This window comes from Theropithecus gelada, chromosome 16 (assembly GCF_003255815.1).
Source record: "Theropithecus gelada isolate Dixy chromosome 16, Tgel_1.0, whole genome shotgun sequence".
NCBI classification, from domain to species: domain Eukaryota; kingdom Metazoa; phylum Chordata; class Mammalia; order Primates; family Cercopithecidae; genus Theropithecus; species Theropithecus gelada.
The window spans coordinates 49,340,739-49,365,583 of record NC_037684.1 but is presented as its reverse complement, the minus strand read 5'-3'; the positions used below and the strand labels follow the sequence as shown (position 1 = coordinate 49,365,583).

General features: G+C 59.3%; 2 protein-coding genes across 5 annotated transcripts in view; one reads left to right on the top strand and one right to left on the bottom strand.

Annotated features, from left to right (window-relative positions):
- Positions 1-1,478: 1,478 nt before the first annotated feature.
- Positions 1,479-21,949, top strand: EVPL (envoplakin). Of its 2 annotated transcripts, none has more exons than XM_025363232.1 (22): positions 1,479-1,815; positions 4,771-4,870; positions 5,236-5,390; positions 5,472-5,598; positions 6,341-6,466; positions 6,653-6,691; positions 6,852-7,013; positions 7,099-7,206; positions 7,326-7,421; positions 9,132-9,257; positions 9,722-9,868; positions 10,206-10,360; positions 10,548-10,645; positions 10,894-11,066; positions 13,458-13,636; positions 13,721-13,859; positions 13,978-14,171; positions 14,511-14,661; positions 16,708-16,791; positions 16,915-17,025; positions 17,129-17,221; positions 18,251-21,949. In XM_025363232.1, the coding sequence occupies exons 1-22, from the start codon at positions 1,718-1,720 to the stop codon at positions 21,689-21,691; spliced, it is 6,102 nt and encodes a 2,033-aa protein (XP_025219017.1). In that variant the 5' UTR covers positions 1,479-1,717; the 3' UTR covers positions 21,692-21,949. The 2 variants fall into 2 exon arrangements, with proteins under 2 accessions (XP_025219017.1, XP_025219016.1); XM_025363231.1 differs by having other exon boundaries at positions 10,548-10,711.
- A 624-nt stretch (positions 21,950-22,573) lies between these two features.
- Positions 22,574-24,845, bottom strand: part of CDK3 (cyclin dependent kinase 3) — a 6,335-nt gene continuing 4,063 nt past the window's right edge. For all 3 annotated transcript variants that reach the window (XM_025363244.1, XM_025363245.1, XM_025363246.1), the window contains one exon: positions 22,574-23,280. In XM_025363244.1, the coding sequence (XP_025219029.1) occupies positions 23,155-23,280 (126 nt within the window). In that variant the 3' untranslated portion in view covers positions 22,574-23,154. The remainder of the gene's footprint in view (positions 23,281-24,845) is intronic.

The window sequence follows — 24,845 nt, the reverse complement described above, 5'->3', positions numbered from 1 at the left end:
TCCTGCATCCCCTCTCCACGGCCGAGTTCAGGGACTTCCCATGAGATTCAGCCAAAAAGGGTGCAGGCCTTTTTTATCCCATGGGGGCCTGAGGCCGGTATCAGGTGTCGGTCCCTGGTCTCCCCCGTCTGCTGGGACCTTTCTCTCCTGCCAGGCTGTGTTTTGTCCTCAGCAAGGACTGCCAGGATGTCCAGGTGATGTCACCCAGTCAGCCTGTTCCATCCCCTGACTCCCCCTCAAGCCCTCCTTCCACTAAAACCGCAGGGGTTTCAGGAACGACCCAGAAAGCGACGCCACCTCCGAAGAAGGGGCCTGTTACGCTTGGCCAGTGAAATGAGCGCCTGGAAAGGGGGGTGGCATCACCCCTTTCTTGAAGAGGCTCAGGGACACCACAGAAGTAAAAGGCAGCAGCCCTGGTCCCCAGTGTGAGGAAAAGACCAATAAGCTGGCATCACTGTCTGCCACTCAATCTGACTTCACAGAAGCCACCAGGGGCCGTTTCTGGGTGGGGGAAGAGGCAGGTGGGAAAAGCCAAGTGTGGTGGGCCTCAGCCAGAGCCCAGGCTTAGTGGCACCTGAAGCCAGCCCTGGTGGCACCTGGGGGAGGGTGTGCACCAGACGTCCCCGCCTCTCTGGAGCTGGCCTGAGGATCTGAGGATCTCAGTGATGCGCGTCCTACTGCATCGGGCTCCGAGCCCTGCACAGATGGTGCGCAGAGCCCCGCACACAGCCAGCCAGGAAGACAGGGCGGGGAGGCGGGGACCGCTGCACTGTGCACACTTTATAAAATGGGGCCCGGTGCGGTGGCTCATGCCTATGATTCCAGCATTTTGGGAGGCCAAGGTGGGTGGATCACTTGAGGTCAGGAGTTCGAGACCAGCCTGGCCAATATGGTGAATCCCCTTCTCTGCTAAAAATACAAAAATTAGCTGAGCGTGGTGACGGGCACCTGTAATCTCAGCTACTTGGGAGGCTGAGGCAGGAGAATCGCTTGAACTCGGGAGGCAGAGGTTGCAGTGAGCTGAGATTGTGCAATTGCACTCCAGCCTGCGTGACAGAGCGAGACTTTGTCTCAAAAAAAAAAAAAAAAAATGGACGTTGTGCCAGTTGTCTGGAGTGAATGTCCCCTGGCTGCCCCATCACGTCGGTGGAGAGCAGAGAGCCAGGCCCTGGGCTGGCAGGACACCCCCTCCTGTCCTGGGGGATTGAGAGCTGTGGGTGGAGGCCTGCCTGGCAGCAGGGCCTCTGAGCTGGCTGGAGGTGTTTGTTAATCCTGAGCTCCGGGGCTGGGGCCTCTCCGCTGAGCCTGCGCCTGCATGTGCACGTCTGTTTTCAGCCCTGTCTGTCCTGGCCTAACTCCTTCCCCATCTGGGTGTGACGCCGCCGCACTCCCCTGGGCATGTGGGTGTAACAAGTCCAAACCTTCCGTGGGAGTCGGGCAGGCTCGGCCCCGCCCTCGGGGCTGCGCCCTTTCCTCCCAGACTGGTTGTGCAGGAGCAGGCGTGAGTGTGGTCGTTGTGGGTGCATGCGCGGCCCGGCCGCCCGCTGCCTCACCTGCAAGGAGGGGCCTCCCAGAAACTCCCTTCCCCAGTACCCAGCTGCCCCACCTCACCAGACTTAGCTGACCAGCCAGCAAGGACGCCCGCTGCCTCCCACCTGCCCTCCTGCCCTCCTTCGCCAGCCAAGCCCAGCCTGAGCCAGCACCTGCCTTTCCGACCATGTTCAAGGGGCTGAGCAAAGGCTCCCAGGGGAAGGGGTCCCCCAAGGGCTCCCCAGCCAAGGGGTCCCCCAAAGGCTCCCCCAGCAAGCACAGCCGGTGAGTGGGGCTGGGGGATGGGGAGCCGGGGAGCTGGGGTGGGGTTGGTGCCAGGCCCAGGTCCTTGAGCCACCTGGCGGCAGTGGCGGCCCAGTGCCCAGGACCAGCCCCGTGCTGGCATTTGGTGTCCCGAGGCCAAAGGGCCCATGGGTGGACGCTCTCCCGGCCTCGGGAGCCGCAGGCCTAGGCTGAACTTCAGCCCTGGCAGGAGGCAGGGGATGGCCTGGGGCTCCCCACATCCTCTAAGGGGGCCTGCGGGCCACGGATTGAGGCTGCTCAGCGGGAGAAGTGCTGGACAGGAGCCTGCACCGATGCCCTCCTCTGCCAGAGGCTGGGAGATGGGAGACCCTGGCTGTCTGACTGCAGCTCTGCCCCAAGGCTCTACTTGACTGGGATGACCCCTGGGGCCTCGATGCAGGGCATGAGGACTGAAGGGGTGGGATGGGGTCCCTGGGGTAGGGACGCAGGGGCTGTGTTGCCTCCTGCCTAAGCCACAGCCCTCCCCAGAGTTCTCACACAGGGCCTTGCTGTATTGAAGAGTTAAGGGTTCACGGCCAGGCGCAGTGGCTCATGCCTATAATCCCTGAACTTCAGGAGGCCAATGCAGGAGGATTCCTTGAGCCCAGGAGTTCGAGACCAGCCTGGGTAACATAGGGAGATCTTGTTTCTATAAAAAACTAAAAATAAAAAATAGCCAGGCATGGTGGCTCATGCCTATTGCTTGAGCCCAGGAGTCTGAGGCTGCAGTGAGCCATGATCACACCACTGTGCTCCCGCCTGCCTGGGTGACAGAGTGAGACTCTGCTTTAAAAAAAAAAAAAAAAAAAAAAAACCCTGGTGCTATGGCTCACACCTGTAATCCTACCACTCTGGGAGGCCAAGGCAGGTGGATCACTTGAGCCCAGGAGTTTGAGACCAGCCTGGGAAACATGACGAAACCCTGTCTCTACAAAAAATACAAAAATTAACTGGATGTAGTGGTGCGTGCCTGTAGTCAGAGCTACTTGGGAGGCTGAGGTGAGAGGATCACTTGAGCCCGGGAAGTCGAGGCTGCAGTGAGCCGTGATCACTCCACTGCACTCTAGCCTGGGTGACAGAGGAAGACCCCGTCTCTTAAAACAAAACAAAACAAAATAGAGCTGGGGCTTCCTTTGCCGGGGGGTGTGGTGCAGGGGGCACTGGGCCTCCCTTGGACCACCCGGCTCTCTGGGGCCCAGCCCCGGCTCTCTGTGGATGTGCTGGGCCGCGTTCTTGCCACTCACTGACTTCAGCTCCTCTGCAGAGGAGGCAGCAGCCCACCTGGGCCCAGGGTGTTGAGATAAGCACAGGGATGAAAGGCTGGTGTAGGAGTAGGGGTGCCCATTACCCCGATAAGGATCAAGGCACCAACAGACACCAAGGCTGGGCGTCTGGACGGACGGGAAAGACAGTGGTTAAGACTCTCGGCTAACACTCTCGCTGAGTGACCTGTCCTCCCTGGGGTGCCTGAGCCCCACCCAGGGTGGAGTGTGCAGCTCCCGGTGGGAGCAGCCATCCCAGGAGGCGGGACTTGAGCAGGAGTGCCCGGGGCCCAGCACCTGCAGCTCCCACTGTCCAGGCAGGCTTCCCAGCAGTGTGCTCCTGGCCTGGGGCAGCTCGGTCCTCAGGGCCCTGTTGGCTCTGGTTGCAGCCCCCTCACCTCACGTGCGATCCACTCGTTTGACACGAACTTACTGAGCACTTACTCCATGCCAGGACTGTTCTAGGCACTGGAGATGTCTCTGTAGACAGAACCAACAGGCCCCTGCCTTCAAGGCACTAGCCCTCTAGTGGGATATAAACTAACACGTGCTGGGTGCCGACCCTGCACCAGGCCTGCACTGGATGTTTCAGATGGATAAATTCAATTAATGCTCACAATAGCCCTAAGGCATAGATATTTTTATTAAAATCCCGCTTTACAAGTGAGGAACCTCAGGCACAGAGAGGTTGAGTAACTTGCCCAAGGTCACACAGCATTAATGATGGAGCAAGATGAAACCAGGCCGTCTTGGCCACAGAGTTCTTCCAGACTGCTGTGCCTTCACCAGCACCGCCCCTTTGCCTGGGGTGGCCCATCCTTTGACTCAGTTCAAGGCTTCCCCTGCCCCAGGATAATGATCCCCCATAAGGCACTGTGCTCATGAGGCTTGGACCACTCTGCCCTCTTTTAGGTCTGCTTGACCTCGTGAACTCCAAAGAGTGAGTGCATGCACACAGCAGGTGCTCTATGGAGGCTGCAGAGCGAATGCACAGAAAAAGTCCTGGGGTGGAAGCAAGGCTTCCTCTCCGTCCCTGACCGTGTGACTCAGAGCAAGTCAGGGCCCAATCTGGGCTTTGAACCCTCAACTCTGGAGAATGTTACGGTGCCCGGCAGTCTCTTGCGCCTGCCCCCCCCCCACCCGGCTCCGACATTGTGAGGCTCCTCTAGACAGGCACTGGAGCCTCCACTCTGGCAAACCCCCCGGGGTGGGGGGGGTATGGGGATCACAGGGCTGGAGTGGGAAGAGGTGGGGGTGGAGGACATGCTGCTGCCTCCCTGGCCCAGCCAGCCCAACTGCCCCTCCCAGGGCCCAGCCCGGCTGGCTCAGGTACTAGTGGCTGAGCCGGTGATTCACTGACTCGGGGAGGGAAGCGGCAGGCAGCTGGGTGGGGTCGGGGACTCACTGCCAGCACAGCTGGCTGAGACTGGGACACCGAGGCCGCCTGCCCTCGAGCACCACACAGACCTGAGACCCTCACCTTTGACCCTTCATGTGGGCAGTGCTGACACCCCCAACCAGGACTAGCTCACAGAGCCTCCTGCAGAGAGAAAGGCCAGAGTCGGGGCAGTGAGCTAGGCTGTGGGGGCAGGGAGGGAGGGCAGGGGATGCCACCTGGGTGGGGCATAGAGGGGCCTCATCCACCAAGCTGCCCACTGTCCTCTCCACTCACCAGGGCTGCCACTCAGGAGCTGGCCCTGCTCATCTCCCGCATGCAAGCCAACGCCGACCAGGTGGAGCGGGACATCCTGGAGACACAGAAGAGGCTGCAGCAGGTGAGGCCCAGGCAGCAGTTGGCAGGGCGTGGGCAGGCTGGGTGGCATGGGAGGCCCATCATCAGGACTGGCACTCCCTGAGTGTCCCCTGGTGATGGCGAAGATGGGACAGATGACCTTTGTCCTGCACCGCCCATCCCCTAACACGGTGGGAGAGAGGACTCGGCTTCCTTCTTTGCTGGGCTCCCCTGTGTCCTTGTCCCCTGCCTCACAGACGTCCTGGGCCTGACCCTGTGCCTGGCGTGGGCCTCAAGTTTGGCCAGCATAGCTAGGGTCCCAGAGGTGGGGCTCAGGCCCACAGTGATGGGGCAGCAGGGGTGTGGGGGCTCTGGGCCCTGGCGAGTCTGCCCATCCCCTGCCCACAGGACCGGCTGAACAGTGAGCAGAGCCAGGCCCTGCAGCACCAGCAGGAGACGGGCCGCAGCCTGAAGGAGGCCGAGGTGCTGCTCAAGGATCTCTTCCTGGACGTAGACAAGGCCCGGCGGCTCAAGCACCCGCAGGCTGAGGAGATCGAGAAGGAGTGAGTGGGGCTGCGGCAGGGCTGGGGGTCCCCGGGGAAGGCCCACGCCCAGCCCTGACCTGCCAGCCACCTTCTTGACAGCATCAAGCAGTTGCACGAGCGGGTGACCCAGGAGTGTGCGGAGTACCGTGCCCTGTACGAGAAGATGGCGCTGCCCCCCGACGTGGGACCCAGGGTTGACTGGGCACGTGTGCTGGAGCAGAAACAGGTCAGGAGCTCAAAGTCACACCCCAGTGTGATCAGAGGGCAATACGGAACTGCATTTAATCCAGGGTCTGACTGTAGGCTTGAACCTGGGGTGGCTCAGGGGTCTAGGCAGGGAGACAGCAGAGCAGACAGTGCAATCAGGGAAGACTTCCTGCAGGAAGAGGCACATGAAGAAACCTCAGAGGGGTGAGAAGGCTCAGTTGGGTCAGGGTGAAGTAGTGAGGAGAGGACCATTCCAGAAAGAAGGAGCAAAGGCTCCTGCCAGGAGGAAGCCTGGGGTTTGATGGGAAGTGGAGATTTCTGGGCAGGTGGGCAGAGCCAGGTCATGGGGCATTCTGATCCCTGGGTGAGGAATTGTGCTTTGATGCCACACAGAAGGGGTGATATGATGACAATAGAGGGACAATGGGGAAGGGCCCGGGTGGAGCAGGGCGTGCTGAGGGCCCTGGAGCTTGGCTGGAGGTGTCCAGGCAGGAAGCACTGAGGCTGGGTCACAGACAAGGCAGGATGGAGCTAGGAGACTTCGCAGAGGCTGAGCCCAGCGTCTGGGAACCAGTGGGACTCAGGCCACTGCAGAATGGCCTCGCCCCTGGGTGAGCTGCAGGGCATGCACCCGGGTTGCTCCCACGCTCGCCCGTGCTCTGCCCAAATGACCAAGTCCACTTCTCCGGGTGGGAGGCCTGTGGGGTTCTCTGGCTCCCCACCGCGGTCCTGTGGGGACTGAGCCGCCGGCTGTCCTGCAGAAGCAGGTCTGCGCGGGCCAGTACGGGCCGGGCATGGCGGAGCTGGAGCAGCAGATCGCGGAGCACAACATACTGCAGAAGGAGATCGAGGCCTACGGGCAGCAGCTGCGGAGCCTTGTGGGGCCGGTGGGTGAGCTGGGAGCATGTCACATCCCGGGCCAGCCCCAGCCCCTGTTTCTCCAGTCAGAGCCAGAGCTAGATCGGCTGGACCCTGGGGATAGGGGTGGGTGGGGTATGGCTGCCCAGATATTAGGGGGCCATCTCCCTGCACCCCAGCTCTTATGGGGTTGTTTCTCCCCTTGGTCGAGGCAGGATGCAGCCACCATCCGGAGCCAATACCGAGACCTACTGGTGAGCAGGCGGGAGGGTCGGACCGGGTGGCTACGGGTGGGCGTGGGTGGCCGCCCGGACCCTGCACGGGGCCAGTGTTCCTGAGCGCGGCCAAACGGCGTCTTTTGCCCCCCACTTTCTCTCTCCCCACCCTGCTGCTGGCGGCGGGTCCTGAGCACAGAAGGCGGCGTCGTGGCGCGGGCAGAGCCTGGGCAGCCTGTACACTCACCTGCAGGGCTGCACGCGGCAGCTGAACGTCCTGGCGGAGCAGCAGCGCCGCATCCTGCAGCAGGACTGGAGTGACCTCATGGCCGACCCCGCGGGCGTGCGGCGGGAGTACGAGGTTGGCGGGGAGAGGTGGGGGCTGGGTGGGGGCGGCCAGGGCCATCCTGGTCCTCACCGCCGCTCCCCACCCGACTCGCCCCCAGCACTTCAAGCAGCACGAGCTGCTGAGCCAGGAGCAGAGCGTGAACCAGCTGGAGGATGACGGCGAGCGCATGGTGGAGCTGCGGCACCCCGCGGTGGGGCCCATCCAGGTGCGCTGGGGGCAGGGCGAGAGTGAGAAGGGACGTGGTGGGCAGGGAAGCGGGGGAGGTGGGGCGGACGTGGGGTGGGGGCGGAGCGTGGTCCGAGGGCTTCGTGCTGCCGTCCCCAGGCCCACCAGGAGGCCCTGAAGATAGAGTGGCAGAACTTCCTGAACCTGTGCATCTGCCAGGAGACCCAGCTGCAGCACGTGGAGGACTACCGCCGGGTGAGCCCTCGGGCAGGCGGCAGGGGCGGCAGGGGCGGGAGCCAGGTGTGGTGGCTCACACAGGAGAGGCACCGCACCTCTCAACTAGACAGAGCTGTCAGGGCGCGGTGGCTCACACCTGTAATCCCAGCACTTTGGGAGGCCGAGGCTGTGGCGGCTCACTTGAGGTCAGGAGTTCGAGATCAGCCTGGCCAACATGGTGAAACCCCATCTCTACTAAAAATACCAAAATTAGCCAGACGTGGTGGCAGGCGCCTGTAATCCCAGCTACTCAGGAGGCTGAGGCAGGAGAATCGCTTGAACTCAGGAGGTGGAGGTTGCAGTGAGCCGAGATTGGTCCACTGCACTCCAGCCTGGGTGACAGAGAGAGACTCCACCTCAAAAATAAAATAGAGCTGTGTGGTTGCTACTTGGTCCCAGAGGGAAAGTAAAGGCATGGGCACATTCTCAACAGGGTAAAGCGGTTCCCAGGGGGGTGAAAATTGTTTCTTAATGGCAGAAAAATATCTTAACTCTTGTTATGCATGAAGTACAGATTCACAAACAGCATATCTGTGGTATTAAAATTTCATGGGGGCCAGGTGTGGTGGCTCACACCTGTAATCCCAGCACTTTGGGAGATCAAGCCAGGAGAATTGCTTGACCCCAGTAGTTCCAGACCTGCCTGGGCAACATAGCGAGACCCTGTCTCTATACAAATAGATAAATCTCTATCAAAATAGATAAATAAATACATAAATAAATAAAATTTTATGGGGATGAGGTGGGGAGAAATTAAAGAAAATATTTCTTAAAAGCCTCTTTAGGAGAACAATAATGAAAAAAGGGGGTGAGAAAACGATATAATATACAACTGGGATTTGGGGACAGATAATGTTTCATACATTTTCCTATAGAACCAGAAGACTGTGATCACACACATTGACCATAGTTCCATTAAAGCACCTGGGATGCTTCTTTAAAGCACAGCTCTTCTCCGGGGCTGGGACAAGTGCAGCCCCAATACCCTCTGTCCCAGCAAGAAAGACTTCAGGTGCTGGAGGGAGGCAGGTGTCAGTGCCCTTCATTTGTGTGGGAAGGATGAAGACCAAGTTTTGTTTTTTTTTTTTTTTTTTTTTTGAGATGGAGTCTTGCTCTGTCGCCCAGGTTGGAGTGCAGTGGCGCAATCTTGGCTCACTGCAAGCTCCACCTCCCGGGTTCATGCCATTCTCCTGCCTCAGCCTCCTGTGTAGCTGGGATTACAGGTGCCCGCCACCATGCCAGGCTAATTTTTGTATTTTTAGTAGAGATGGGGTTTCACCATGTTGGCCAGGCTGGTCTCGAACTCCTGACCTCAGGTGATGTGCCTGCCTCAGCCTCCCAAAGTGCTGGGATTACAGGCATGAGCCACCACGCCCAGCCCAGAGTCCCTTTCTTCTGTCTCGTGCCCCTCAGAGTTCTGTTCTAGCACAGTAGTATCTGCGAGCATCACCTGGGGCCTGTGGGAGGCAGGCATGCGGGGCCCACCTGCACATCGGATCCAGCAGGTTTACTTTACTGGTTTAGTTTAGTTTACTGATTTAGTTTAGCTGGTTCACATTTATCTGGTTTAGGTTTAGCTGGTTTGTGTTTAGCTGGTTTAGGTTTAGCTGGCTTAGGTTCAGCTGGTTGGTAGGGTCAGTGGGCAGCAGGTTGCCCCAGGCTCTGCCCTTGACCATGCAGCGAACTCAGTTCCAGGAAGAGGCCGACTCGGTCAGCCAGACCCTGACGAAGCTCAACTCTAACTTGGATGCCAAGTACAGCCCTGCACCTGGGGGCCCCCCTGGCGCCCCCACAGAGCTGCTGCAACAGCTGGAGGTGAGACAACCCCACCAGGCCATCTGCACCCCACTTCTGGGAATTGGTCCTGTCCATCTTTCTGGGCCTCACCCCTTCTGCCTCGGTACCTAGTCCTATCCCAGGCCCTGGCCTGGGTGCTGGCGGGGGGTCTGCTCTAGCAGGAGGCTGGCCAGGTACCAGCAAGGCCCTCCCACCTCTGGATGTCAGTTTCCTCATTTGCAGTGGGACAAGGGCAGCCTGGGAGAGCTCTGAGGCTCCTCTAGCTTCTGCTCGGAGGCCTGGGTGGTGCTGTGCCATCCCCCTCCCTGCAACTAGCAGATCCCAGGATCCTAGGCCCCCAGAGAGGGGCTCCTTTTACTTTGCTGACTTAGAGACCCCTGCCTTCATGAAGGCCAGCCTCTGGTCCTTTGGAAGGACAGGTATGGTGTGGCCAGCCCCCAGTGCAGCCTGGCCTGAGTCCCCACTGCCTGGGCCCCTGGCAGGCAGAGGAGAAACAGCTGGCCATCACTGAGAGAGCCACTGGGGACCTGCAGCGGCGAAGCCGGGATGTGGTCCCTCTGCCACAGCGAAGAAACCCACCTCAGCAGCCCCTGCACGTGGACAGCATCTGCGACTGGGACTCCGGAGAAGTGTGAACTCCCCCACCTCACCCCTGCCGCCATCCAGCCCCTCCCAGCCCATCCCCTGCCCCTGCCCAAGCCCATCCCTGCTCCATCCCCTGCTGTCTCCTGCTCCCATGTCTGCCCTACTCCTTCCCTTGACCCAGACCCTCCTCTCTCCAAGTCCTGTCCTGCCTCTTTCCTACCCCAGCACCTCCCACCCTACTCTTGTCCCTGTTCCAGCTGCTGTCCCCATTTGTCTCTATCCCCAGCCCCTACTCTGCCCTAGCCTTGGCCCCCTGCCCCGCCCCAGCCTTGGCCCCCTGCCCCTGAGCCCGCAGGAGCCACTCCCTTTCTGTGCCCCCAGGTGCAGCTGCTGCGGGGTGAGCGGTATAAGCTGATAGATAACACTGACCCACACACCTGGGTCGTGCAGGGCCCTGGTGGGGAGACCAAGCGTGCTCCTGCCGCCTGCTTCTGCATCCCGGCACCTGACCCTGACTCCGTGGCCAGGGCCTCCCGGTAGGTCTGTGTAGGGTTACTCAGGGGCAGGTTGTGGGCAGAGCAGGCTGGCCCTATGCTGTTCAAGGCCATGGCCCGGCAGACCCCTGCTCAAAGGCCGGCCTTCACCTGCAGCTGCGTCTACTGGGGCTGGGGAGGGAGAGAGGCAGAGTGGGGACCTCCTTATCCGACCCCCTCTTCGTTCTAGGCTGGCCTCGGAGCTGCAGGCCCTGAAGCAGAAATTGGCCACAGTCCAGAGCCGCCTGAAGGCCAGCGCTGCAGAGTCTGTTCGGCCCAGCCAGCAGGGTACCCAGGGTGGCCCGGGGAGGGGTGGTTGTGGGGCTGGAGGGAGTAGATTCCAACTTCCGACTGGTCTGTGATGGGCAGGGGTCGCCTTGCGTTAGGGACCACCACTCTGGGGATTTCTTCTCTGGGGTGGCCCTGCCATCCCCTCCACCCTACCCTGACAGGATCCTCTGTGGGCACCTGGTGGGGACACCCATCTGGCAGTCAGGAGATAGGCCCTGGGCCCTCACCAGCACCTCTGCCCCCAGCTCCATCTGGCTCGGCCCCAGCCAACCCACAGGCCCAGAAGCTCCTGACACAGATGACCCGGCTGGATGGGGACCTGGGACATATAGAGAAGCAGCTGCTGGCCTGGGCACGGGCCCCGCTGAGCCGCACCACACCCCTGGAGGACCTGAAGGGCCGCATCCACAGCCACGAGGTGGGTGAGCGGCGGGCAGGGGCAGCTGGGATGGAAAGCGGCCTGGCCCTGATGCTCACACTTGAGGGAGGGGAGGCAAGTGCAGGAGCAGCGGCTGGGACGGAGGTGGAGAAGGGAGTGGACGGACCTGGGCTCAAACAAGCTGGTTCCCCTCCTGGCTCCTCCACTGACCAGCTCCGTGATCTTGGACTACATCATTCTCTGGGCCTTGGTTTCCTCATCCCTGAAGCAGATATAATAATGCCCAGCTCACCTGATCATTCAGGAAGGTTCCAGTAGGGCCCAATGTCATCACCCCCAGGAAGTGTTCTGGCGAAGCTCCTGAAATAGCAAGGGAGCCTGGAGAATCTTAGGAAGAGACGTCCCCTGGCTGCAAGGGGGAGCCTTCCTGGGGAGGTTGCAGCGTTGTGTAAACTCCTTACCCAAGAACAGCAAGCTGTCTGCCACGTGGACTCAACACTCCCGGAAGTGCTCAAAGTGAAACCCACACTGGGCCACAGTCTGGGTTATCCTTCCAAACCAGTTTCTTTTCTTTTCTTTGAGACAAAGTCTCTCTCCATCACCCAGGCTGGCATGATCTCAGCTCACTGCAACCTCTGCCTCCCAGGTTCAAGCCATTCTCCTGCCTCAGCCTCCTGAGTAGCTGGGATTACAGGTGCCCACCACCACGCCCAACTAATTTTTGTATTTTTAGTAGAGATGGGGTTTCACCATGTTGGCCAGGCTGGTCTCGAACTCCTGAGCTCAAGTGATCCACCCACCTTGGCCTCCCAAAGTGCTGGGATTGCAGGTGTGAGCCACTGCACCTAGCCTCTTTTTTTTTTTTTTTGAGATGGAGTTTCACTCTTGTTACCCAGGCTAGAGTGCAATGGCACAATCTCGGCTCACTGCAACCTGTGCCTCTGGGGTTCAAGTGATTCTCCTGCCTCAGCCTCCCGAGTAGCTGGGATTACAGGTGCCTGCCACCACTCCCAGCTAATTTTTTGTATTTTTAGTAGAGAAGGAGATTCACCATATTGGCCAGGCTGGTCTCGAACTCCTGACCTCAAGTGATCCACCCATCTCGGCCTCCCAGAGTGCTGGGATTACAGGTGTGAGCCACTGCGCCTGGTCTGTTTTTTTTTTTTGAGATGGGGTCTCACTCTGTCACCCAGGCTGGAGTGCAGTGGTGCGCAGTGGTATAATCTCAGCTCACTGCAACCTCTACCTCCCAGGCTTGAGTGATCCTCCCACCTCAGCCTCTCGAGTAGTTGGGACCGCAGGCGCAACACTGAGCCTAGCTAATTTTTTTTGGTAGGGATGGGGTTTTGCCATGTTGCCCAGGCTGGTCTCAAACTCCTGAGCTCAAGTCATCCTCCCACCTTGGCCTCCCAAAGTGCTAGGATTACAGGCATGAGCCACTGCACCTGGCCATATTATTATTATTTTGAGATGGGGTCTTGCTTTGTTGCCCAGGCTGGAGGGCAGTGGCATGATCAAGGCTCACTATAGCCTCAACCTCCTGGTCTCAAACAATCCCCCTGTCTTCACCTCCCAAGAAGCTGGGTCCTTAGGTTTTGAAGTCATAGCATCTGCCACATCAGTGGTGTTGGGGTCCAGGAGAAGCCCAGTTAGACTGGGCGGTGGGTGGTGCCTGGTGCAGTCAGCACTGCTCGGTGACGGAGGGGGCAGATGAGTGAATAGCTGATGAAAGAATAAGGGCAACAGTCCCTAGTGGGCAGAGCCAGGGCTTTGGCTAGAGCAACAGGGCCAGGGGACCTGATGGTCTCGTGAGCAGGACAGTGACATGAAGATGACTGTAGGTAACTGTGTGCCTGGCACTCACTGCTGAGCTCCAGACACAGGCTCTCATGTCATCCTCCCATCAATCATTCTTTTTTATTTATTTCATTTTTTTGAGATGGAGTCTTGCTCTTGTCGCTCAGGCTGGAGTGCAGCGGTGTGATCTCAGCTTGCTGCAACCCCCATCTCCTGGGGTTCAAGCAATTCTCCTGCCTCAGCCTCCTGGGTAGCTGGGATTACAGGTGCACGCCACCAAGGCTGGCCAATTTTTGTATTTTTAGTAGAGACAGGGTTTTGCCATGTTGGCCAGGCTGGTCTCGAACTCCTGACCTCAAGCAATTGGCCCGCCTCTGCCTTCCAAAGTGCTGGGATTACAGGTGTGAGCCACTGCGCCCAGTCCCTCCTATCTATCATTCTGTAGATGAGGAGACTGAGGGTCAGAGAGGTTGATCTGCCCCAGGTCATCCACAGAGGAACGAGTGGGGCCAGGACTGAACCCAGTTCTCTGGCCTGAGCCCATGCCTCTATGGGCGCAGAGTTAGGGTATCCTGGTAGAAGAGTCAGGTGGAACCCACCTGCCCAGAGATCCCTGACCCCGCCCCTCTTTAGGGCACAGCCCAGCGTCTGCAGAGCCTGGGAGCAGAGAAGGAGACAGCCCAGAAGGAGTGTGAGGCGTTTCTGTCCACACGGCCCGTGGGCCCCGCTGCCCTGCAGCTGCCCGTGGCCCTCAACAGCGTGAAGAACAAGTTCAGTGATGTGCAGGTTCTGTGCAGCCTCTACAGGGAGAAGTGAGTGCTCTGGGGTCAGGGCAGCCAGGCAGGGCAGCAGCGTGTGGCCCAGGGAGTGTCTGAGTCTTGCCTCCTCTGTGGCAGAGCCAAGGCTGCCCTGGGTCTGGAGCAACAGATCCGGGATGCTGACAGGGTCATCCGAGGCTTTGAGGCCACCCTGGTGCAGGAGGCCCCCATCCCTGCCGAACCGGGTGCTCTGCAGGAGAGGGTCAGCGAGCTGCAGGTAAGGGACCAGCCAGGGCCTCCTGGTGGCAGAGGGACTCAGCATTCGGGGGAGGGTGGGGTGGACACAGTATCTCCCCAGCCACGAGGGTGCACAGCTGCATCCCCTCCTCCCACAGCGCCAGCGGAGGGAGCTGCTGGAACAGCAGGCCTGCGTGCTGGGGCTGCACCGCGCGCTGAAGACCTCGGAGCATGCGTGCGCCGCGCTGCAGAACAACTTCCAGGAGTTCTGCCAAGACCTGCCTCACCAGCAGCGCCAGGTGCGAGCCCTCACCGACCGCTACCACGCTGCAGGGGACCAGCTGGACCTGCGGTGAGCGACTGGGTCCTCGGGGCACAGCGTGTGGGCTGGTACAGAGGCAGGCATTGCTGCCTACAAGCTGTGTGATCCTGGGCTAGTGACTGCACTTCTCTGAAGCTGTTTCCTCACCTCTAAAATGAGATAACAACAGCGCTTATCTCCCAGGGTGGTGCCTGGTGGAGAACGTCCCATCTCTGAATTCCCAGGGTCAGGGAGTGGGGATCTGCACAGCAGGTCACTCGGGCCTCCTGACCTGCCCCCAGGAGGAGGCTCCCACCAGCCTCCCTGTGCACCTGCCCCTGTCCCCAGAGGGCAGGTCTCATCTCTGTTCTGGGCCTCGTCCTCCTGCAGGGAGAAGATGGTGCAGGATGCCGCCCTCACTTATCAGCAGTTCAAGAACTGCAAGGATAACCTGAGCTCCTGGCTGGAGCACCTGCCCCACAGCCAGGTGCGGCCCAGCGACGGCCCCAGCCAGATCGCCTACAAGCTGCAGGCACAGAAGGTGAGGCTGAGGCAGGGACAGCTGCCTGTGCCCATGTCGTCCCCTAGTGGCCAAAGCTCAGAAGAGCTCTAAGGGGCTTCAAAGCCCAGGGCACGGAGGCCTTGGGCCCCTTCCCTGGCCTCCAGCTGAAATGCTCCACTTTGCCCACAGACGGGGCCAGCACATCTCTGGCCTGACTGGGGCAATGGGATTTACAAGCTCAGGCCACAGAGCCCTGAGGGTTCCAGTCACTACTGCATTTTCCTCATCAAGCCCCTGCCATGTACCAGGCAATGGGTTCACTGGGGTACAACCCTGCACCCAGGCAGCTCCCAGTCTAGTGGGGGAGGTCTGTGATGCTGATAAGCATTGGTGGGAGAAGTCAGCGTGCTGTGGGTGCCCCCAGGCTGGACACCCATGCGGGTCAGGGTCGGTGGTGTGGTTGGAAGCAAGTGTAGTGGGGGGAAGGATGAAATGTCCCATGCAGAGGGCATGGCAGTCAGGGGAAAGGAGGGGACTCAGGGGCGAGGACGACCAGATGGGCAGACCACACAGGCCCTTCCGGCATGGGATCCAGGCTGCGCTCTCTCCTGCGGCCCCCAGAAGCTGCTGCGGAGGGGATGCTTTCAGGCCAGTGTTTAGAAGCTGGCTCTGGCTGCCGAGTAGAGAATGACTGAAAGGGTGGGAATGAAGACATGGAGGACCACAAGGAGCCAGGGTGGAAATCCAGTTGAGAGAGAGTGGTGGCCTGGCCGGGGAAGGGACCATAGCACAGGGCAAGGTGGGCAGGTCTGAGATGGACATGGCAGAATTAGGTGGACTTGGTGACTGCTTGAAGGAGACAGTGAGTGAGACAGATGGGGCCCGGTGGTACCCAGGGTTCTGTTGGGGACAACTGGGAAGAGGGGGCACCTCCACCTGAGGCAGGAACACAGGGAACAGAGCATATTTGGGGAGAGGAATGGGGCTGGCTGGGTCATGCTGAAATGAGGTGGCCAGGACAGCCAAGGGCAGTGGGGAGTTGGAGGTAGGCATATGGGAGGGAACTGGGGCTGGGAGTTCCCCTAGGAGATCATGAGAGCAAAGATGGGTCTGGGACTGCCAGAAAATGAGGATATCTGGGGAGAGAGTAGGGAGGTGACATTGGGAAGGGGGCCTGGGACAGATATTCTCAGCCCTGGCTGCAAACTAGAATCTCCCAGGGAGCTTGTAAAACATCTCCAGGCCAGGACCCCTCCCCAGACCAAATAAATTGTGTTATTGTGGTCAGAGCATCAGTATGTTAAGTTCCCAGGTGAATAAAAGTGGGCATCCCGGGTTGAGAAATTTCCAGTTTTTGTGGATGAGCTGTAGCAGCATCACCTGGAGACTTGTCAGAAATGTGAATTCTCAGGGCCACCTGGACCTGCTGGATCTGATGTGCAGGTGGGTCCCGCATGCCTGCCTCCCATAGGCCCCAGGTGATGCTCACAGATACTACTGTGCTAGAACGGAATTCTGAGGGGCACGAGGCCGAAGAAAGGGACTCTGGGCCGGGCGCGGTGGCTCATGCCTATAATCCCAGCACTTTGGGAGGCTGAGGCAGGCAGATCACCTGAGGTCAGGAGTTCGAGACCAGCCTGGCCAACATGGTGAAACCCCGTCTCTACTAAAAATACAAAAATTAGCCTGGCATGGTGGCGGGCACCTGTAATCCCAGCTATTCGGGAGGCTGAGGCATGAAAATCACTTGAACCCAGGAGGCTGCAGTGAGCCGAGATCACGCACTCCAACCTGGGTGACAGAGCAAGACTTAGGAAAGAAGAAAGAGAGAAAGAGAAGAAACAAACAAAAAGAAAGAGAAGAAAAGAAAAGAAAAGATTCTGCCAAGGTGCCTTGGAAAGGAAGGAGGAAAAGCAGAGAGAATGATGTCAGGGAAAGGAGGGAGTCTGGCCCAGGTCTCCCTCCCTGCCCTTTCTGTCCCTGGGAGGCAGCGCTGGCTGACTGTGGCCCTGGAGGCACTGGCTAGAGGAGAGTCAGGGTGAGTGGAATTTCCTGGCCTCCTGACTCTGGGTTCTTCCCTGGCAGAGACTGATGCAGGAGATCCAGAGCCGAGAGCGGGACAGGGCCATGGCATCCCGCCTCTCCCAGGCCCTGCAGGCGGCGCTCCAGGTAAGCAGCTTGCCTTCAGCTTGCCCCTCTCCATGCATCCTCCTTGTCCCTCTTCCAGCCCTATCCCCCACACCCAGCTTCCCCCACTGGCTGCCAGCCTGCTGTCCTTTTCTCCCTGCTCAGGACTATGAGCTGCAGGCAGACACCTACCGCTGCTCTCTGGAGCCCACCCTGGCAGTGTCAGCCCCCAAGAGGCCCCGAGTGGCTCCTCTGCAGGAGAGCATCCATGCCCAGGTGAGATGGGACCTGGCAGGGCTCAGTGGACCTTGGCACCAGCTCTGCAGGCTCCAAGGCAGGAGCTGACTCTGCCCTTCCCCTCTCCCTCTGCCCTCTCCAGGAGAAGAACCTTGCAAAGGCCTGTACTGAGGTTGCAGCAGCCCAGCAGCAGATTCTTCAGCAGCTGGAGTTTGCTAGAAAAATACTGGAGAAGGTACACAGACAACACCTACACCTTTCCCACAACAGCCAGGAATAACCAGGAATAGCCACTCCATTCCCAATATGCCAGGCTCTCACCCTGGTAGTCTCCCTTCCTCCTCTCCCTCCTGCCTGCAGCCGCTGGGCAGCCCTGGCTGCTGGAGAGGGGCGCAGCTTCTGGCCACCCAGTTTTCTCTCCAGCAGCTCTTACAGGCTGGTGTCCATCCCAGGGTTAGGCCCTGGAGATGGCATTCAGTGTGGTCACAGCTTGGCCACTGGGCGTCCTCCAATGGGACAGGACCTCTAACCCCAGAGAGCAGAGAAAATCTCCATAGAACCTTCAGCCTTAGCCACCTGGTTCTCCACCCTCGAGCCAGAACTTCTCCAGGACTCCTGGTGACTTACCAGCTTTTCTGTTACCCTCGGCCACAGTCAGTGTCCCTGGATGGAAGGGGAAAGGGGAGAAGTTCTGGAGGGACAGGGAGAATCTGTCCTGTTTGCTTTTTTTTTTTTTTTTTTTTTTTGAGATGGAGTCTCGCTCTATCACCAAGGCTGGAGTGCAATGGCACAATCTCAGCTCGCTGCAACCTCCACCTCCCTGGTTCAAGCGATTCTTCTGTCTTGGCCTCCTGAATAACTGGGATTACAGCATGCGTCACCACACCCAGCTAATTTTTTGTATTTTTAGTAGAGATGGGGTTTCACTATGTTGGTCAGGCTGGTCTCGAACTCCTGACCTCAGGTGATCCGCCCACCTTGGCCTCCCAAAGTGTTGGGATTACAGGCATCAGCCATCGCACCTGGCCCCTATTTGCACTTTCTAATGCAAACCAGGCCTGCACACTGCCTTGGGTCCTAAAATCGTTGCATTGACTGGGTCTTCTCAAAATCCTATATCCAAGCATCTTAGGTCTTCAGCTCCACCTCTGAGGACCCACTGGGGAGTCTCAGGAAAGAGGGAGGGGTCTTTCATCTCAGGAAAAACATGGAGCTCTTATCTCCACCGCCCACCCCCGTGCTCTACCCTTCTTCCTCTCTGCAGAAGGAGCTCAGTGAGGACATCCGAGGGACCCACGATGCAAAGCAGGGCTCCGAGAGCCCTGCCCAAGCAGGGAGAGAGTCAGAGGCCCTGAAGGCCCAGCTGGAAGAGGAGAGGCAGCGGGTGGCCCAAGTGCAGCGTGAGCTGGAGGCGCAGAGGAGCCAGCTGCTGCAGCTGAGGACCCAGCGGCCCTTGGAGAGGCTGGAGGAGAAGGAAGTGGTGGAGTTCTACCGGGACCCCCAGCTGGAGGGCAGCCTGTCCAGGGTGAAGGCCCAGGTAGAGGAGGAGAGCAAGCGGCGGGCTGGCCTGCAGGCAGACCTGGAAGTGGCAGCCCAGAAGGTCGTGCAACTGGAGAGCAAGAGGAAGACCATGCAGCCTCATCTGCTGACCAAGGAGGTCACCCAGGTAGAGAGGGACCCCAGCCTGGACAGCCAGGCAGCCCAGCTCAGGATCCAGATCCAGCAGCTCCGCAGGGAGGATGCCGTCATCTCAGCCCGGCTGGAAGGGCTGAAGAAGGAGCTACTGGCCCTTGAGAAGAGGGAGGTGGACGTGAAGGAGAAGGTCGTGGTGAAAGAAGTGGTCAAGGTGGAGAAAAATCTGGAAATGGTCAAGGCCGCCCAGGCTCTGAGGCTGCAGATTGAGGAGGATGCTGCACGGAGGAAGCAGGCGGAGGAGGCTGTGACCAAGCTACAGGCTCGCATCGGAGACCTGGAGCGGGCTATCAGCTCGGTGGAGCCCAAGGTCATCGTGAAGGAGGTGAAGAAGGTGGAGCAGGACCCAGGGCTCCTCCAGGAGTCCTCCAGGCTGAGGAGCCTTCTCGAGGAGGAGAGGAGCAAGAACGCGACACTGGCCAGGGAGCTGAGCGACCTGCACAGCAAGTACAGCATGGTGGAGAAGCAGAGGCCCAAAGTGCAGCTCCAGGAGCGCGTCCACGAGATCTTCCAGGTGGATCCGGAGACAGAGCAGGAGATCACTCGGCTCAAGGCCAAGCTGCAAGAGATGGCGGGCAAGAGGAGCGGTGTGGAGAAGGAGGTGGAGAAGCTGCTGCCCGACCTAGAGGTCCTGCGGGCCCAGAAGCCCACGGTGGAGTACAAGGAGGTGACCCAGGAGGTGGTGAGGCACGAGAAGAGCCCCGAGGTGCTGCGCGAGATCGACCGCCTGAAGGCTCAGCTCAATGAGCTCGTCAACAGCCACGGGCGCTCCCAGGAGCAGCTCATTCGCCTGCAGGGTGAGCGCGACGAGTGGAGGCGCGAGCGGGCCAAGGTGGAGACCAGGACGGTGAGCAAGGAGGTGGTGCGCCACGAGAAGGATCCGGTGCTGGAGAAGGAAGCAGAGCGGCTCCGCCAGGAGGTGCGGGAGGCGGCCCAGAAGAGACGGGCCGCGGAGGACGCGGTGCACGAGCTGCAGAGCAAAAGCCTGCTGCTGGAGAGGAGGAAGCCCGAGGAGAAGGTGGTGGTGCAGGAGGTCGTGGTCACCCAGAAGGACCCGAAGCTGCGCGAGGAGCATAGCCGGCTGAGCCGGAGCCTGGACGAGGAGGTGGGCCGGCGGCGCCAGTTGGAGCTTGAGGTGCAGCAGCTGCGGGCCAGCGTAGAGGAGCAGGAGGGCCTGCTCAGCTTCCAGGAGGACCGCAGCAAGAAGCTGGCCGTGGAGAGGGAGCTGCGGCAGCTGACCTTGAGGATCCAGGAGCTCGAGAAGCGGCCTCCCACGGTGCAGGAGAAGATCATCATGGAGGAAGTGGTCAAGCTGGAGAAGGACCCGGACCTGGAGAAATCCACGGAAGCCCTGCGGCGGGACCTGGACCAGGAGAAGGCCCAGGTGACGGAGCTGCATCGGGAGTGCAAGAACCTGCAGGTCCAGATTGACATTCTCCAGAAAGCCAAATCGCAGGAGAAGACCATCTACAAGGAAGTGATCCGGGTGCAGAAGGACCGCGTGCTGGAGGATGAGCGGGCCCGCTTGTGGGAGATGCTCACCAGGGAGCGCACTGCCCGGCAGGCCAGGGAGGAGGAGGCGCGGCGCCTGCGGGAGCGCATTGACCGGGCCGAGAGCCTGGGGAGGACCTGGTCCCGGGAGGAGGCTGAACTGCAGAGGGCCCGGGACCAGGCAGACCAGGAGCGTGGGCGGCTGCAGCAGGAGCTGCGGGCTCTGGAGAGGCAGAAGCAGCAGCAGACACTGCAGCTGCAGGAGGAGTCGAAGCTGCTTAGCCAGAAGACAGAGAGCGAGCGGCAGAAGGCGGCCCAGCGGGGCCAGGAGCTCTCACAGCTCGAGGCGGCCATCCTCCGCGAGAAGGACCAGATCTATGAGAAGGAGCGGACCCTCCGGGACCTCCACGCCAAGGTGAGCCGGGAGGAGCTCAGCCAGGAGACCCAGACGCGAGAGACCAACCTTTCCACCAAGATCTCCATCCTGGAACCCGAGACAGGGAAGGACATGTCCCCGTACGAGGCCTACAAGAGAGGCATCATCGACAGAGGCCAGTACCTACAGCTGCAGGAGCTCGAGTGCGACTGGGAGGAGGTCACCACCTCGGGGCCCTGTGGGGAGGAGTCTGTGCTCCTGGACCGCAAAAGCGGGAAGCAGTACTCCATCGAGGCGGCCCTTCGCTGCCGGCGCATCTCGAAGGAGGAGTACCATCTGTACAAGGATGGCCACCTGCCCATCTCTGAGTTCGCACTGCTTGTGGCTGGGGAGACCAAGCCATCCTCCTCGCTCTCCATCGGCTCTATCATTTCCAAGTCCCCACTTGCCTCCCCGGTCCCCCAGGGCACCAGTTTCTTCTCTCCCGGCTTCTCTCTCGGGCTCGGTGATGACAGCTTCCCTATCGCCGGAATCTATGACACAACCACAGACAACAAGTGCAGCATCAAGACGGCCGTGGCCAAGAACATGCTGGACCCCATCACCGGGCAGAAGCTACTGGAGGCCCAGGCGGCCACAGGAGGCATCGTGGACCTGCTCAGCCGTGAGCGCTACTCTGTGCACAAGGCCATGGAGAGGGGCCTGATCGAGAACACCTCCACACAGAGGCTGCTCAACGCCCAGAAGGCCTTCACCGGCATCGAGGACCCTGTCACCAAGAAGAGGCTGTCGGTGGGCGAGGCCGTCCAGAAGGGCTGGATGCCCCGGGAGAGTGTGCTTCCACACCTGCAGGTGCAGCACCTGACTGGGGGGCTCATCGACCCCAAGAGGACAGGCCGCATCCCCATCCAGCAGGCCCTCCTCTCCGGGATGATCAGCGAGGAGCTGGCCCAGCTCCTGCAGGACGAGTCCAGCTACGAGAAGGATTTGACAGACCCCATCTCCAAGGAACGGCTGAGCTACAAGGAGGCCCTGGGCCGCTGCCGCAAAGACCCCCTGAGTGGCCTGCTGCTCCTGCCAGCAGCCCTGGAGGGGTACCGCTGCTACCGCTCCGCATCGCCCACCGTCCCGCGCTCCCTGCGCTGACACAGGCCAAACAGCCAGTAGGGAAGTGTGTGTCTTGGGGCAGGTAGGATACGTACACCTCTTGCCCCAGAGCAGCCTCATCCCAGGCAGTGGGTCTTCCCCCTGCCCGACCACTGTTTTATTATTTTACTAACTTGGTGTTGGGCTCCCTCCCCTAACCTTGGTGCCTGATCCATCCCCAGACCAGGACAGCAGCCACTCAGTTCTTCCTCCACCTCCAGCCAGTGATCCCAATAAACAAATTCTCTCTCCCTGTGCCATGTGGTGTCCCATTCGTTCACATTTGAGAGCACAGGATCCAGGTGTCTGGGAGATGAGTGCAGGGACAGCATTGCTCAAGTCTTTCCCTCGGCGGACATGCTCAATTTGCCTGCCTAGGAAATGGGCATCCTCAGAGATTATGGTTTAAAATCACTAAAGGAAGCCGGGCACGGTGGCTCACACCTGTAATCCCAGCGCTTAGGGAGGCCAAGGCGGGTGGATCACGAGGTCAGGAGTTCGAGGACAACTTGACCAACATGGTAAAACCCCATCTCTACTAAAATACAAAATTTAGCTGGGTGTGGTGGTGCGTGCCTGCAATCCCCACTACTCAGGAGGCTGAGGCAGGAGAATTGCTTGAACCTGGGAGGTGGAGGTTGCAGTGAGCTGAGATTGTGTCACTGCACTCTAGCCTGGGTGACAGAGCGAGACTCTGTGTCAAAAAAAAAAAAAAAAAAAAAAAAAAAAAAAGATCATGGAACAGCTCCTGTCTCCCCACCTGCTCCTTGCTCCTTGCCCATTTCCCTGCTCTCTCAGTTTGGGCCAGAGCTGTCTCCAGCCCTGTGTCAATGTCCCCCTTGGGAAGCCCAGGGGTCTCCTGTGAGCAGTACAACCAGAAAACTCAGGAACATATCATATTTATTTCTTGTTGTCAAGCCAGAAACGAACCAAAAGCAGCATATCTCAGGTGAAGGAAGGACTCTTTAGTGCAGTCACAGCCCAGCTCTCCTGGGATCCGGGGAATGCCCTCTCTCCTCTCCCTCACTTCCCTCCTGTTTAACTTGGGACTCTTAACTGGAACTCAACTCTTCCCCCAAACATTTTAAATCCAAAAAGACCAGCAGGGGGCGCCATTTCCTCAGGGTCTGGCCCTGCAGGCGGGGCAGGTGAGGGCTTGCACACCTACACCCAGCTCTGGCAGGCCCCCTGCCTTCAACTTGGCACGTGTTGTTCCAGTGCCTGGGGACCCCTCGTGCATGGAGCATCCATGCCTCTATTTTGAAACGGCACCATCAAACCCAAAAAACACACAGGATCTCCCTAACCTGTGGGCAGGACTAACCCAGACTCAGCCCTCTGCAGGCTGATGCCAAATTCCTTAGCGCTTTGCTCTCCCCAGATGCGTCCTCTCTCAGCAATGGGTAGGAGGCAGCTGGGGCAGCAGCTGCTCGAGAGAGGATCTGAGTGTGGTCTTGATGTTCTCAAGGGCAGAATCGCTGCAGCACATACTGGCGGGCGGCCGGAGAGGGCTCGGGGGACGAGAAGTACGGGTGGGCCAGGGCAGTCTTGGCTGTGATCCGCCGGCTGGGGTCATACTGCAGGAGTTGCTGGGAAGAAAGGAGCAAGAGGATGTGGTCTGGGTGCAGCCAGGGTGGGGTGAGAAATCCCCCTCCCAGGTCCCAGATCAAGGGCCTGAGCCCCAAATTGGCTGCCCTCAAACCCAGAACCACACGAAGCCACGACCTCCTGGCTCTCCAGCCAGTTCTGGACACTCCTGGAATCTGGACCATCCTAATGAGTCACCCAGGTCTCCTCAGTCCACGGAAGCTGAGTTATTCCCCTTCTCGGGGAGGGTCCCAGGTCCCAGCCTGCTTCTAGTCGGGAAGATTACAGAACCCCACGTATCAGGAAGCAGGGGACTGAAGCTGTCCAGGGAGAAACCCTGAGTGGGGGGCACAGGGACTGACACTCCAAGAGGCCAAACCTGTCCAGTCCTCTGCCCTAGAGTCCCTAGACCCAGGCAGGATGTGGAAGGACCCCCCGTGGTGGAGCAGCCCAGACGGAGGGCTCGGGGCCTTGGCTGGAGTCCGTGCTGTCCTGCTCCCATTGGCCGGGTAGACAATATGCAGAGACTTCTGGAGAGCTGGACACACAGCCTGAAGACGAAAATACTGACCCGCCTTCCTCTCACTCAGCACCAGATTAAGGAAAGAAATGTGGCTCCAAGACTTTGTGGGCAAGAATGGACAGGGGACAGGTGCAGGGGCTCACACCTGTGATCCCCCACTTTGACAGGCCAAAGCAGGAGGATCACTTGAGCCCAGGAGTTCGAGACCAGTCTGAGCAACATAGTAAGACCCCCATTTCTACAAAAATAAAATTAGCTGAGCATGGTGGTGCACCCCTATAGTCTCAGCTACTCAGGAAGCTGAGGCAAGAGGATCCATTGAGCTCAGGAGTTCGAGACCAGCCTGGGCAACATGGTGAAACACTGTCTCTACAAAAAAATACAAAAGGTAGCCAGGCATAGTGGCATGTACCTGTGGTCCCACCTACTCAGGAGGCTGAGATGGGAGGATTGCTTGTGCCTAGGAGGTCAAGGCTGCAGTGAGTCATGGTCATACCACTGCACTCCAGCCTGGGTGACAGATTGAGACCCTGTCACAAAAAAAAAAAAAAAAAAGGATGGCTCTGCCAGAGACTTCCTGGGCAGTCCGGCCTGGTACACAGCTCAAGACACCAACAGGAGGGGTGAGTGAGAACTGTGGCATGGGCCCAGGCAGCAGGGGACAGCCTGTTCTGAAGATTGACCACTGTAGGAGTCACAAGGGGAACACCCAGGTGGTAGAATGAGTGGCCCCAGCTGGGCACAGTGAGTGGCTCACGCTTGTAATCCCAGCACTTTAGGAAGCTGAGGTGGGCAGATCACCTGAGGTTAGGAGTTCGAGACTAGTCTGGCCAACATGGTGGAACCCTGTCTCTACTTAAAAAAAAAAAAAAAAAAAAAAATCAGCTGGGCGTGGTGACAGGCACCTGTAGCCCCAGTTACTCGGGAGGCTGAGGCAGAAGAATGACTTGAACACAGGAGGTGGAGGTTGCAGTGAGCTGAGATCACGCCATTGCACTCCAGCCTGGGCAACAAGAGCGAAACTCCATCTCAAAAAAAAAAAAA